At 35.5% G+C, this 12,401-nt stretch overlaps 1 protein-coding gene across 3 annotated transcripts in view; it reads right to left on the bottom strand.

Annotated features, from left to right (window-relative positions):
• EDEM3 (ER degradation enhancing alpha-mannosidase like protein 3) overlaps positions 1 to 12,401 on the bottom strand; it is a 61,205-nt gene that overhangs the window by 18,575 nt on the left and 30,229 nt on the right. For all 3 annotated transcript variants that reach the window (XM_072945937.1, XM_072945939.1, XM_072945938.1), the window contains 6 exons: positions 8,066 to 8,163; positions 6,317 to 6,442; positions 5,787 to 5,870; positions 4,429 to 4,512; positions 3,773 to 3,897; positions 48 to 213 (listed from right to left, as the gene is read on the bottom strand). In XM_072945937.1, the coding sequence (XP_072802038.1) occupies positions 48 to 213; positions 3,773 to 3,897; positions 4,429 to 4,512; positions 5,787 to 5,870; positions 6,317 to 6,442; positions 8,066 to 8,163 (683 nt within the window). The remainder of the gene's footprint in view (positions 1 to 47; positions 214 to 3,772; positions 3,898 to 4,428; positions 4,513 to 5,786; positions 5,871 to 6,316; positions 6,443 to 8,065; positions 8,164 to 12,401) is intronic.

Genomic DNA, 12,401 nt, shown 5'->3' with positions numbered 1-12,401 from the left:
AGAAGTAAAAAAGGGAATAAGACATTTAATTCAAAAACATAACCTACTGTGTTCTTCTTAGAGATATTCTGACTTGTAGTAGAAAGCCAGAGAGGTAACAGATGAGCTTCTGTTGTAAAGATATAATCTTCTATGTCAAAAATAATGTCTTCTTTATCCGCAAATAACAGGTAAAGATATTTAAACATTTCCGCCAAGAAGAAAGAATCCATTCTAAAATAAAAGGTCACAAGGAAATCTAAGAACATAAAAATATCCAAATGCCAACTATCTGAAAGCCACAGAATTAAGCTCAATAAACTTGTCTACACCAGTACAGGTGTCCAAAGAACTACAGAATGCATCTGTCCCCCGGTGGTAATATGCCTTGACGCCAAGCATATTCCAAGGAAATGAAACAGATCAGAGGGGCTGCGTATCACACAGACAGACTAAATCTTGTCAGTACTGCAGACAAGATTTTCCTACGGGCCTTCAGAGGGACAGTTTTCCATTTCTTCCACAGAGAACCAACAGCAGGGAGGTGATACAGATGAACGTTTAACCCCTGAGAACCATTTAAGAATCTTCAATTAATACTAATTGAACTAGATAAAGTAATACAATTGTGATGCAGCTTATTATGCAGCCGTTTATGTGATACGCAAGAAGGCTTTAAAAGTAAAGGAAATCATTTACAAAAAGTTACATGAAAAAAGTACAACACAAAATCACATGGACTATCATAGCTTTGTAAACATTCAAATATACCTCAAGATGGGAATATAAAGAAATAAAGGGGATTAAAAACATGTCACCTGACAGATGATTTAATGTTATAATGTTTTAATAAACATTTAAAATAAAAGCTTTAATGAAATTAAAAGTGGCAGAGAAAGAGCACAGTTGTTACATGGAGTCAGAATAACACGGAATTTAAGTGGTCTGCCTCCCAAAGCGTCCCAGGTCTTAGCAGTTACTAGACAGGGCATGGAGTTTCACAGCTCGGCCAACCACAATTCCTGGCACACAGTAGGCACTCAATAAACGTTTACTAAAGTGAACGCAAGTTTATAAACAGCATAACTAAAGAATCAACTGCAGAGGCAATTGAACATAGCGGTAAAGGGCAAAGGCTTTGAAAATAGAAAAGACCTTCTGATGACTAGCTGTGTGACCACGGGGATATTATAAAAGGACTGTGAGCTTCAGTTTATCCTGAAAGGACACAATAAATACAGGTCTAACAGTGGTGTAAATACTAGTACACCAGAAATCGACACAACATTGTAAACTGACCATACTTCAATAAAAATACAAATAAAAACTTCTAAAAAACCCCCCCAAAACAAAGACTAAATGAGATGCTATAATGTCAACTGTTTAGCATAGCACCTGGCATGTGTATGAGCTCAAAAACAGAGCCACCATTATTTTTCCTAGGCATAAATAATGTTTTACTTTGGAACAACAACTCACAGTAACGTTTCAAAACTTCTGAACATTTTGGATGCTAATCATTTTAGAACAGATAAAACACTTCCCTGTCAATCTGTAACACACTTGGGGTAATTTAACTTCTGGAGGACTGACAGTTATCGCCATGAGCAAATGCTGGCTTGAGGACTGTAAACTGATGAGCAGGGTATTGATTTTTGGCAAAGTTCAGAGCTGATTATGAAACAGATGATTCGAAAGCACTTAGAAAAGAATAGAGATGTGGGGAGATCACTGCGGTATGAGTTGCGTAAAGCTAGGAAGCGTGGGTATTGTACCACATAATCACTTTTGTAGAGGAAAACCATACATACATGCACAAATGCACACACGCAGGCACTAAAAATGTCTGGCATCCTGTTTATAAAACTGCCAACAATGGTTACCTCAGGATGGGAACTAGGGAAAGATTTTCATAATTCTTTTTGCCATTTAAGTTATTTCCAGTGACCATTTACTATTACAAAAACACAGATATTTCTATTTTGAAAGTGTGTGTGCGCGTGCACAGCTTGAGTGTGGTTACTTCTGGATGCAACATTTTAAGAGACAGTCTATATCTTGGAATACAACCGGAACGGGGCAAAAGCAGTGCTAAGAGAGAGAGAAACAATGTCAAATGAGGAATATTCAGAAGGAGAAAAAAGAAAGAGGTTAAGTTTTGAAAAATGGAACTCTCTAAACAGTAAGTAAGTCACGTCTTCCTCTGCAATTCCTCAACCTGCTATTTTCTTTTCTACCACAGCTCGTATCAGACGGTTGTGATGATTTCTTTTCATATTTATCTTCTTCACTGACTACAAGTCACAGGAAGGCAGGGACTGATTCTAATTTATCTTTCATCCTCATGCCCAAGAGTGCAGCATCGGCACACAGTAGGTGATTAACTGCTGTTCCTTGAATGAGTAACCAGTATAGCACACAGTCAAAAGCCAGTCTGCCTTGATTAGAATTCTGACTTGACCTCACTAGCTGTGTGACCTTGGGCATTCCCTCATCTCTCTGTGCCTTGGTTTCTTCATCTATAGAATGAAGACTGTAATAGAAATTATACTGCATAGGGTGGTTGTAAGGATCAAATGAGTTAAACATAGAAAGTGCTTAATTAAGAGTGCCTGGATGTAGGAGGCAGCCAATAAATGTTACAGATAAATACACAAGCTATCTGCTTTCATTTCTCGTTGCTGTCTGCATTCCTGCTTCCAGAGACTGATCCATCTCTTACCAGCTGTGGTCAGGGAAGGACGTTCCAAGCCTGATTAACTATTATCTAAATACTCCGAGTGAAGGACTGGGGGCCAACTCTGCGAGTAGACAATGAATGTGGGTTTCACCTGTCTGTAGCTCCTCTGCCCGAATTCCCTGTTACTACTTTATTTTTTTTCTAATTTTTGCTCATCCTTCAGGATACAGGATGCTCCAGAAATCTTTCAGTGACTGTCACATCCCAATCCACATTTCACATCCCTTTAATATGTTTCATAGCACTTAAAACAATGTTTTAAAGCCTGTTTATCTGCCTGCCCCAGTGATTCAATGACAGAAAAGACATGGCTTCTTATCTTTCATCTTCAAAAACTACTGTAACACTGGTCCTTAAGACACTTCATTAAATATCCGTGGAATGAACATTTACTAACCAAATGAACAAATAAATTTCAGTGTTCGTTTAGAGATGCGCTGCTACGTTCTGGACAGTTAAAATAACCAAATGAGTGATCTCGGAACAACGGGAATGTTCGTAAATATCATAGTAACCAAAGTGCTTTTTATACCTTGAACACGTCACGTCATTTACATCTATCCAGTAACAATGAAACAGAAACTGCCAGAGGTCCTCCCCAGCCCTCCAAATCAGCAACAAATCAATATACATGTTAACCATAACACCACTTTGGAAGAATTCTTGGCTGAACAGAAATCATAATTCAGATTATTTATTATCATCTTGGCAATTTCTAACATTTCACACACTATAAAACACTACTAACAAAGAAGAAAACCCCAACATGTCTAACACCCCAAAGACCAAAGTACTGACATTTAACAATCATTTATTCATCTTTTAAAAAATCACGTGAGCACCTACTATATGCCAGGCACTATGGTAAAATATAAACTTTCAAAAAATTTAAAATCAGCCTCTTGAACAGAGTTTTAAAAAGCAAGCACAGTGAACTAAGGTCTGCATCTTCAAATGCCCTTTGTAAAGGCACTGAGCTTCTGTGAACTCCAGCAATCGTTCTGTGCCGTTACAGAGTTACCGTGAGGAGAGCGGAGGTGAGAATTGTTTTACCTGTCCTCATGACTTCCAGTGCGAACATCCTTCATGGCAGCAAATCCGCAAGGCACTCTAGCATATTTATTTAAATTTTCAATAAGTGTTTTCCCTACTTCAAGGTAGTAAGGATCTCCTGTAGCCTATTAAAAAGGAGAATATATGTATACATACATATAGCTTATATATTACCATATAACCATTTATCAAATATTTATTGAGTACCTACTAGGTGCCAGGCAGTGTATCAGGCACTGAACACTTGGTATATAGAACCAAGTTCTGAAAAGAAGCCATGGATTGGCTTTATGAATTTCTTAAAACACACAACTGGAAAGCTGTCCAACTGTGTATCTTAGGCTTTAGAAGTAATTTCTAATGCCCAGAGAGGCTGCCTGATTTCAAGGAGGCAAGAGACACGCTTCACAAAGCAGCTCCAGGATATAAAATTTCTCTTTAAGAAATGTTTAATAAATATTTTGAAAAGGCATAAAACTTAAGATGTCAATTCTTGCATCTTTCCGTAACTCTATGAACTAGATGAATAAGAACATGATATATAGCCAATCATTATAACATTAAACAAGAACTCTGAAAACCCAATGACTGTAAGATAGTCAGATATCCAACAGAGAAGGGGACTTAACAGTAAAAAGACAGGTAAATTCGCTTACTTTATACAAGAAGTAGGTACTTTCTGCAAATTCTGGCCTTAAAGGATGTTGGGCCCAGTGCACCCTGAAATCTGTGGTAAATGCCTAGACAGAACAACACACAAATAGGCATAAAAGTGTGATTTAAAAAAATAAACAAGCAGTTCTAGAATATCCAGCAGTACATAAATTAGATCATAAACAAGTACAAATAGGAAATACAGTGATAATTTTCACCTATATGATGAAAAATTTCATTGCTTAAAGTCACAATTCATTTTTGTGAAGGCCAATATTTTTACCAATTAAGTGGAATTTTAAAAAAATGATCACTTTGGCTATCAGGAAACTTAGGAAAAACTGTGACTTCAGTAACGCCACTACATGGGTCCTGGTGGTCCACATAATTGCTTTCTTCTTTTTCCTTATCTTCATGTTTCCCTCTTAATTATTAAGTCCCTCATTCTCATATTTCTATTTTAGCACATGCTCTCTTTTATAAGAGTCTCAAATCCTCTGTGGAGTGAGAAACGGTATGACTTAAAAATAAAACTTAGTCTCAAATGTATTCAGTAACAGGTTCAACTGGTTAAAAAAACTAAAAAAAGCTTTATGGGAATCAAATAGAACTTCTTTTGTATTTAGCTGAAACCTCAGTCTATACTAAGTGAATATGAGTTTAGTCCTACTGTATAGTCCTACTCATCTGACGGCTAACAAACTACTTTCTGAAACAAACACTTTAGGAAGCTTCTAAATTGGTGAGGTATTCAGGTATCTCACAGACGGTACTCAATAAGCAAGGGCAGAACAAGGCCATGCACATATTTGAAAATTTTAATGGTACATTTCTGGAAGCCAAAAATATGCTATTAAAATCTTATCACATCAAACTAGCAAAAGTATTTTATTACTGACATAATGTCTAGAAACCAGGCATGAAGAAGAGCTAACATTTTTTTCCAAATTTCCAGGCAGCATGTGTGATCAGCAAAAGTACATTCAATGTGTATTGTTCTCATAAACTAAACTTCAGGAAGCAAGAAGTAAAGCAGTCTCCCTAGCTGGGGGTGTGTGTAAAAGTCAGACTGAGACAGTACGTAACAGCACAGGTTAGAAAAGGCTGAGAAATACAAATCTGGAATTTTTTTAAATCTAAAATTAATAAACTCTCAGCATTATCTCAGACTTCTCTTAATACATGAGGGAAAGGGAAACATACGTGATACTGTGTAAACCAGAACTCCATTAATTAAATAAAACTATTCAACCAGGAAAAATGACAAAGAACAAGCCAACCATGAAGATGGCATTTCCTAACCTTTAAATTAGCAATCTACAGTATATGTAAATTAGAATTCCAAAGATTATCTGCTTACCTCTGGTAGAAAATTGTGTTTTTTAATCACCTGATATAGCATTTCATGAGTTTCAATAGCAGGTCTAATATCCCCCTTTAAGACCTAGAAACCAACGATAACAACAAAATTGCCTAGTAAAATGTGAGGTGACTTTATCATCGATACATAAACAGAATGTCAAAATTGTAGAACAGATAAACAAGACGATACTGTGTAGCACAGGGAAATATACACAAGATCTTACGGGAGCTCACAGAGAAAGGAATGTGACAATGAATACATGTATGTTCATGTATAACTGAAAAATTGTGCTCTACACTGGAATTTGACACATTGTAAAATGACTATAAATCAATAAAAAAATTAAAAAAAACAAATGAATGCTGAGAACACTAAAAAATATATATATAAACAGAAAAATGTAGATTACTATAATTTTGAAATGTAACTCCGGTAATTCAATTATAGAGATCACAAATGCATTTAATTATAATCATTTCACTTTAATATTAAGAGAATAAGGGATTTTTTTGTGGTTGTTTTTTTACCTGCAAACCTGGGAAAAAGGCAAGCAGAGCATCCATCCAAGTCCGTGCATTGAGCATCGGCTTGTGGATGTGCACGTCGAGGAGCAGCGGCGGCTGGCTGATGTACCTCATTATGGCGTCGTAGTGCTGAAGGGGATCACAGGAGGTGTTCATGAAGGGGATGAAAGAAGATGAACTACTCTAAACACATCATATCATTAAATAGCACTGTGAAGAAATTAAACCTGCATTTACATAGGAATAAATTTACTAATTGTTCATTACCTACGTAAACAGTTACATTACTTCAGATGGAAATCTTTCTGAGTATTTTATATATACTCCTCTGTGTTCTTAAACTCCGATGCAGAATACAGAAGAGTATAGATAAAATGGGACCTTCTGAACGGTGCAGATCTGAACCTGGCTATCCTGTGGGACCTGCCCATGGTTACTATGCCCTTGGGGCCCAAGGATGCGCTTAGCATCCTCTTGAAGCAACAGCTACAAGTTTCTATACCACAAAATTCGTTCCCTTCTCCTCCGTTGTCTAGGAAGTTTGATCCCTTCCCAGCTGACTGAGTGGTGCTCACCACCACCTGACCTAACGCACCTGATCGCTGTCACCACTCCTCTGGCCCCCCTACCTCCACCTTCTCTGGTCTTAAAATCTCCTCTCCCCTTCTTTCATCTTCTTCTAGGTATTTCTCAGCCTTGACAACAGGCTGAGCTGTTAGAGTCAATGAAGGATAACAAACCAACAACAAAAACTCTCTCCTCATTCACCTCAAGATAATCTTGTTAGAATCTAATAAATGACACATGTAAGTGTTTTTAAAAGTATTCAACTGATGACTTATTAGGACTTTTTAAACTAGTTTTTTCCCCTCATTCATCTATTGTTTAATACCTACTACTGAGCACCTGCTTGATCTTAAAGCGCTGTTCTAATCACTTCATGTGCACAAGCTCACTTAGTCCTCCCCCAAAACAGGGTTAGGGTTTCCACTTTGTGGATAAGAAACAGGAAAACAGCCCAAGTTACTTGCTCAAAGTCCACAAAACCAGTGGCACAGCCAGGGTTTAAATCCAAGCAGGACAGCTCTTATATTTTTAACCACCTTATCACACTGTCTCTCAGTAATGTGAGTGAACTCATGGGTGGGCAACGAAATGGTAAATTATTTCAGAAACACAGTGACACAGCTGATGGGTTTACTGTAACTAGTTTCAGTTTGCTTCAATTACAGACAAAGGCAATCCAATCGGGTTCAATAATCTTCCACTTCTCCCCTAAAAATATGCCTGTGAGTCTGATCCAGACTTCAGACTTACTGCTTTTGAAACGAATACTCACCGGTTTCTCCAAGTCCTCAAAACCCTGTCCTTGGTGTAACCAAGGACAGGCCAACTGCCAAATTATTCCCAAAAGAAATGGAATCCAAAAGAGAAAGCTAACTCGTAACTTTTTCCAATTTCAATTCTCTTCCTTGTATAAAAGATTAGGTAAAATTCAATTCTACATATTTTATTACTTACTGGAAACTTCTGATAACAGATGAAAATAAAACTACTTTGTACACTAATTTTTGTAATGTATGTAGCTTTTTATCCTGTCCCTATCCATCAGGGAATACTGACAAAAAAAAAAAACTACTATACATTTAAAAATAAATTATTATTCAGAATATCACTCAGATAATTGAGTTTCTATCAAAATCTGACAAATTAAATTAGCTCTAAAATTAATATAAAATTGGACCAACTTACTGTATTAAATCTTTCAAGAAAGCTGTCATCTCCAAGCAAGACATAGGCTTTCAATAGATATTCATAATATGAATCAATCCCTGCTCCCACTCCACTGTCTACGGAAAATACACATAAATGTGATTCTTTATTAAACAAATCTTAAAAATTCTTTATAGAGTACAAGGATACTAGTACACTAAGAATGAAAAATTAGTCTAAACATGAAACTGTTGAAAGTAAAAATTACACATTTACAGAAAGATTAACCATTACTATATGAATTATAGTTCCTTTGCTGACAGTAGCTTGTATGTTAAAAAATAGTCTTGCTCTGCAAACTTGGCTATAGAAATCTTATTTACATAAAAGCAGGAGATACCATGAAAGCTCATTTTCTTAGTAAGGAACTTCAAAGTGGAAGCATTAGCAGGTTATCATTTACTAGATCCTCAGTCAGCTAGACATCAATCTGTAAAGTTATAATAAATGTGGAAACAACACTTCTAACTGCTGAAGCTACCACAATTGCTGGCTTCTTCCTCCAAGATGATCAGAGGACCAAAAAAATAAAACAAGAAGGGAACTATAAGAATTTGGTGGAGGACATTGAGGAGGGGACAGAGGAGGGAGAGCTTTGTTCTGGAGCAGAAGGCAGCCACGCACAGTTATGAAAGGATCAGACAGAAAAACCAGAAAAACAGCAGGAGCTTCGCTCTTGCTTGTCTCCTCCCACAGCGGCTAACACTCAGATCTATGCTCCAGGTAGCCTCCGGAGTAACATCAGGGCAGCACATTAGATCTGTGTAAGGAACTAAACTCAAAAAGAGGTCGAAATTAACTTTAGATATTCTCTTCCCCACTCCTCCTTTCCAAACTCTTAAGGCTGGTGAATTATAATCTAAATTACAATCTTAGAAATCCCTATATGCAGGGCACACCCCAGGCCAATCAGATCAGAATCTCTAAAAGTCCAGGCATTGGTATTTCTAAAAACTTCTGACCATGCACCCCCAAGATAACTGGGGCTGACAGGGATTGGAATCTGACCTCTCCACAAAGTAGGTGACAAGTGAACATGAGTTATAGGACAAAAAAATTTAAGATGCATGACTTTATAAAAAGAAGAAGAAAGTACTTGAGTAAGAATTTATCAGAGGAAGAAAATGTCAGAAGAGGCAAACAAAGACTTAAAAGCAGTCTAATAAACAGACTGAAGAGATGGGGAAGATATTAGCAAAACAACATGAGAAGCAAGGAAATTTTTAATTGAGAAGAAATTATGGAATAAAAATGTAACAAAATTACATAATAGATAAGATACACAGCATCTAGGATAGAGCTGAGGAACAAATTAGCAAACTAGAAGACTGCATGTAATAACAGGAATTGCAAAAAGAGATATATAAAAATGAAAGGGATAAATATCTTTAAAAAAGATCAACTTTCAGCAATTAAAAACGAAGATTTTAAATTGAAAGGGCCTAGAGAATACCAAAAGGAGAGAGAAAGAAAATTCTAAAATTATCATCATATTTTCAGAAATTTCTCACATAATGCCATTTGCAGCAACATGGATGTCACTGGAGAATGTCATTCTAAGTGAAGTAAGCCAGAAAGAGAAAGAAAAATACCATATGAGATCGCCCATATGTGGAATCTAAAAACAAACAAACAAAAAATAAAAATAAAAAGAAGGAAAGAAAAGAGAAAGAGAAATGAATATAAATACAAAATAGAAACTTACAGACACAGAATACAAACTTGTGGTTGCCAGAGGGGAGGGGGGTGGGAAGGGACAGACTGGGAGTTTGAAATTTGTAGATACTGACAGGTATATACAGAATAGATAAACAAGATTATACTGTACAGCACAGGGAAAATATATTCAAGATCTTACATATAGCTCATGGTGAAAAATATGTGACAATGAATATATGCTCATGTCTAGCTGAAAAACTGTGCTCTACACTGGAAATTGACACAACATTGTAAACGGACTATAACTCAATAAAATAAAATAAAATAAAATAAAATAAAATAAAATAAAATAAAATAAAATAAAAAAGAAATTTCTCTTTGTCTTTGATAGTCTTAATTTTCCAGAGAAAGAGTAGATCACAAACAAGGGCATAAGAATCAGAGTAACAGATTTTTTAACAGGATATAAGGAGAAAACAGAGTTGTATTGTCAAAAGACCTGAAAGAAAATAACTTGGAACAGAAAATTATATACAGCCAAACTATCACTGAAATGTGAAAGCACAATAAAATTATCATTAGGCATATAAGGCCTCGGAAGCTATTAGAAGCTACTGAAAACAGTTTGGGATTAAATACCTATATAAGAAGAGAGGCAAATCTAAGAGATGTTGCAAGAAATATACAAAATACAGGTGACTAAATACCTTGATAAAGTTTGTTGTCTTTAACGAAAGAGGTAGAGGGGTGGCGCTAAGACCCAAAAGAAAAAAGAAAACATATTCATAATCAAAAAGAATTAATATCAATATGGTATCAACATAACAGGGGATGAGGGTTGGGGCAGAGGGAAATAAAAGGCTGGGAGAGCAAATGAAAGTTCACATCTTACTAGGAGGTAAACACAGGTTTCAATCAAAAACAAAAGGTTTAAAAGGAAACACAGAAAAGGTGAGACACACTGAAATAATAATTAAGATAGTATAAATAAATCCAAAAAAGTCTAAATATATTAAAAATATCAATAAATGTAAATGGACTAAATTCACCAATTAAAAGATAAAGACTAACAAAATGGATTTTTAAAATCTATAAATTTTTACAAGTGTTACACTTGTAACATGAGCACCTAGAAAGATTGAAAGTAAAAAGGCAGAAAAAGGCTTATTAAGCAAATATGAAGCAAAATAAAGCTGATGTAGCCATACTACTATCAGATTAAACAGACAGATTAACACAGTATTATTAGAGATAACTATATAATGATGAAAGGTTCAACTAAGAAGAGAATTTTAAATCAATCTACCCAACAAAATATATGAAGCAAAAACAACTATAGGGAGATACTAATAGGTCCACCACTGTCAGAAATTTCATCTGTCTTCCTTAATTCCTGATACATCAAGCGAACAGAAAATCAGCAATGACCTACACAACATTATTAACTGAGCAAATTGGCATGTATAGAATTCTATATCCAACAACTAGAAAATGAACATGTTTTTCTTAAGCACACATGAAATGTATACAAAAGTGAACCATGTTCTAGGCCAAAAAGAAAACCTCAATAAAATTCAAAGGATAGGTATCACATAGATCATAAGTATCATATAATTTTTTTAAAAAGCACAAGTAATCCAATAGAAAATAGACAAAATATAAGACTATCCATATATTAAAAAAGGAAACATATAGCAATAAATATGAAGAACTGTTCAACATCATTAATGATCAAAGAAATACAAATCAAACCACTATGGGAAATCATCTGTAAAGCCATCTGATTGGCAAAATCTTGAGTCTGACAACACAAAATGTTGAAGAGGATGCTGATCCACAGGATCTGTTCTATGTTGCTGGTGAATATATAAAGTGGTGAAACAACGTGAGAAAACAATTTGACCAATCTCTTGGAGTTCAGATTTAATCCACCCTACCATCTAAAAATTCCACTCCTAGATACACAGCCAAGAGAAACCCTTATACATGTACAACAGAAGGAAAACAAAAATATTCACAGCACTACGGTTCATGAAACTAAAATCCTAGAAACAACCTAAATGCTCATAAATCATGGTTTATTTATCCAGCAAAATACTATGCAGCAATCGAAAAAGAATGCACTACATCTTCATGCAGCAATGTGTAAGAATTTTGGCAATATAATTTTAAGCAAAAAGTCTCAAAAAGTCTCATATGACATGATACCCTTTTATAAGTTTAAAACCAAACAAAAAACATACTTTGAAGGAATACATATGGATGCAGCAAAACTTCATTAAAAGGAAAGCAAGGGAACGATCAACACAAGAAAAGAGTGAGGTTATTTCAGTTAGAGGGGGCAGAGGTGTGGGACTGCAGAGATCAGGAGAGTCAAGGACCAGATGCAGTAATTACGTTGTCAGGTTAGCGGCTTTTACAACGGCTGGCACATTGTGTGTGCTTATTATATCATTAAAAATGACTAGATTAAAATGGACCATGCATGAGCCAATGATGAGAGTGTCATAAACAAAGGATTATAATTGATTCAAAATTAATTATGATTAATTAATTTGCATCTGAGTTCCAAAGCAGGTTAAAAAAGAATTAAGAAAAGAAATTGCAGAATTCTGAAGCCAGGATTCAGAAGGAATTCAGGAAGAAATCATTTAGA

Source organism: Vicugna pacos, chromosome 21, assembly GCF_048564905.1.
Source record: "Vicugna pacos chromosome 21, VicPac4, whole genome shotgun sequence".
Lineage (NCBI taxonomy): Eukaryota > Metazoa > Chordata > Mammalia > Artiodactyla > Camelidae > Vicugna > Vicugna pacos.
The sequence above is the reverse complement of the archived record's forward strand: the minus strand, read 5'-3'. Positions and strand labels throughout refer to the sequence as shown.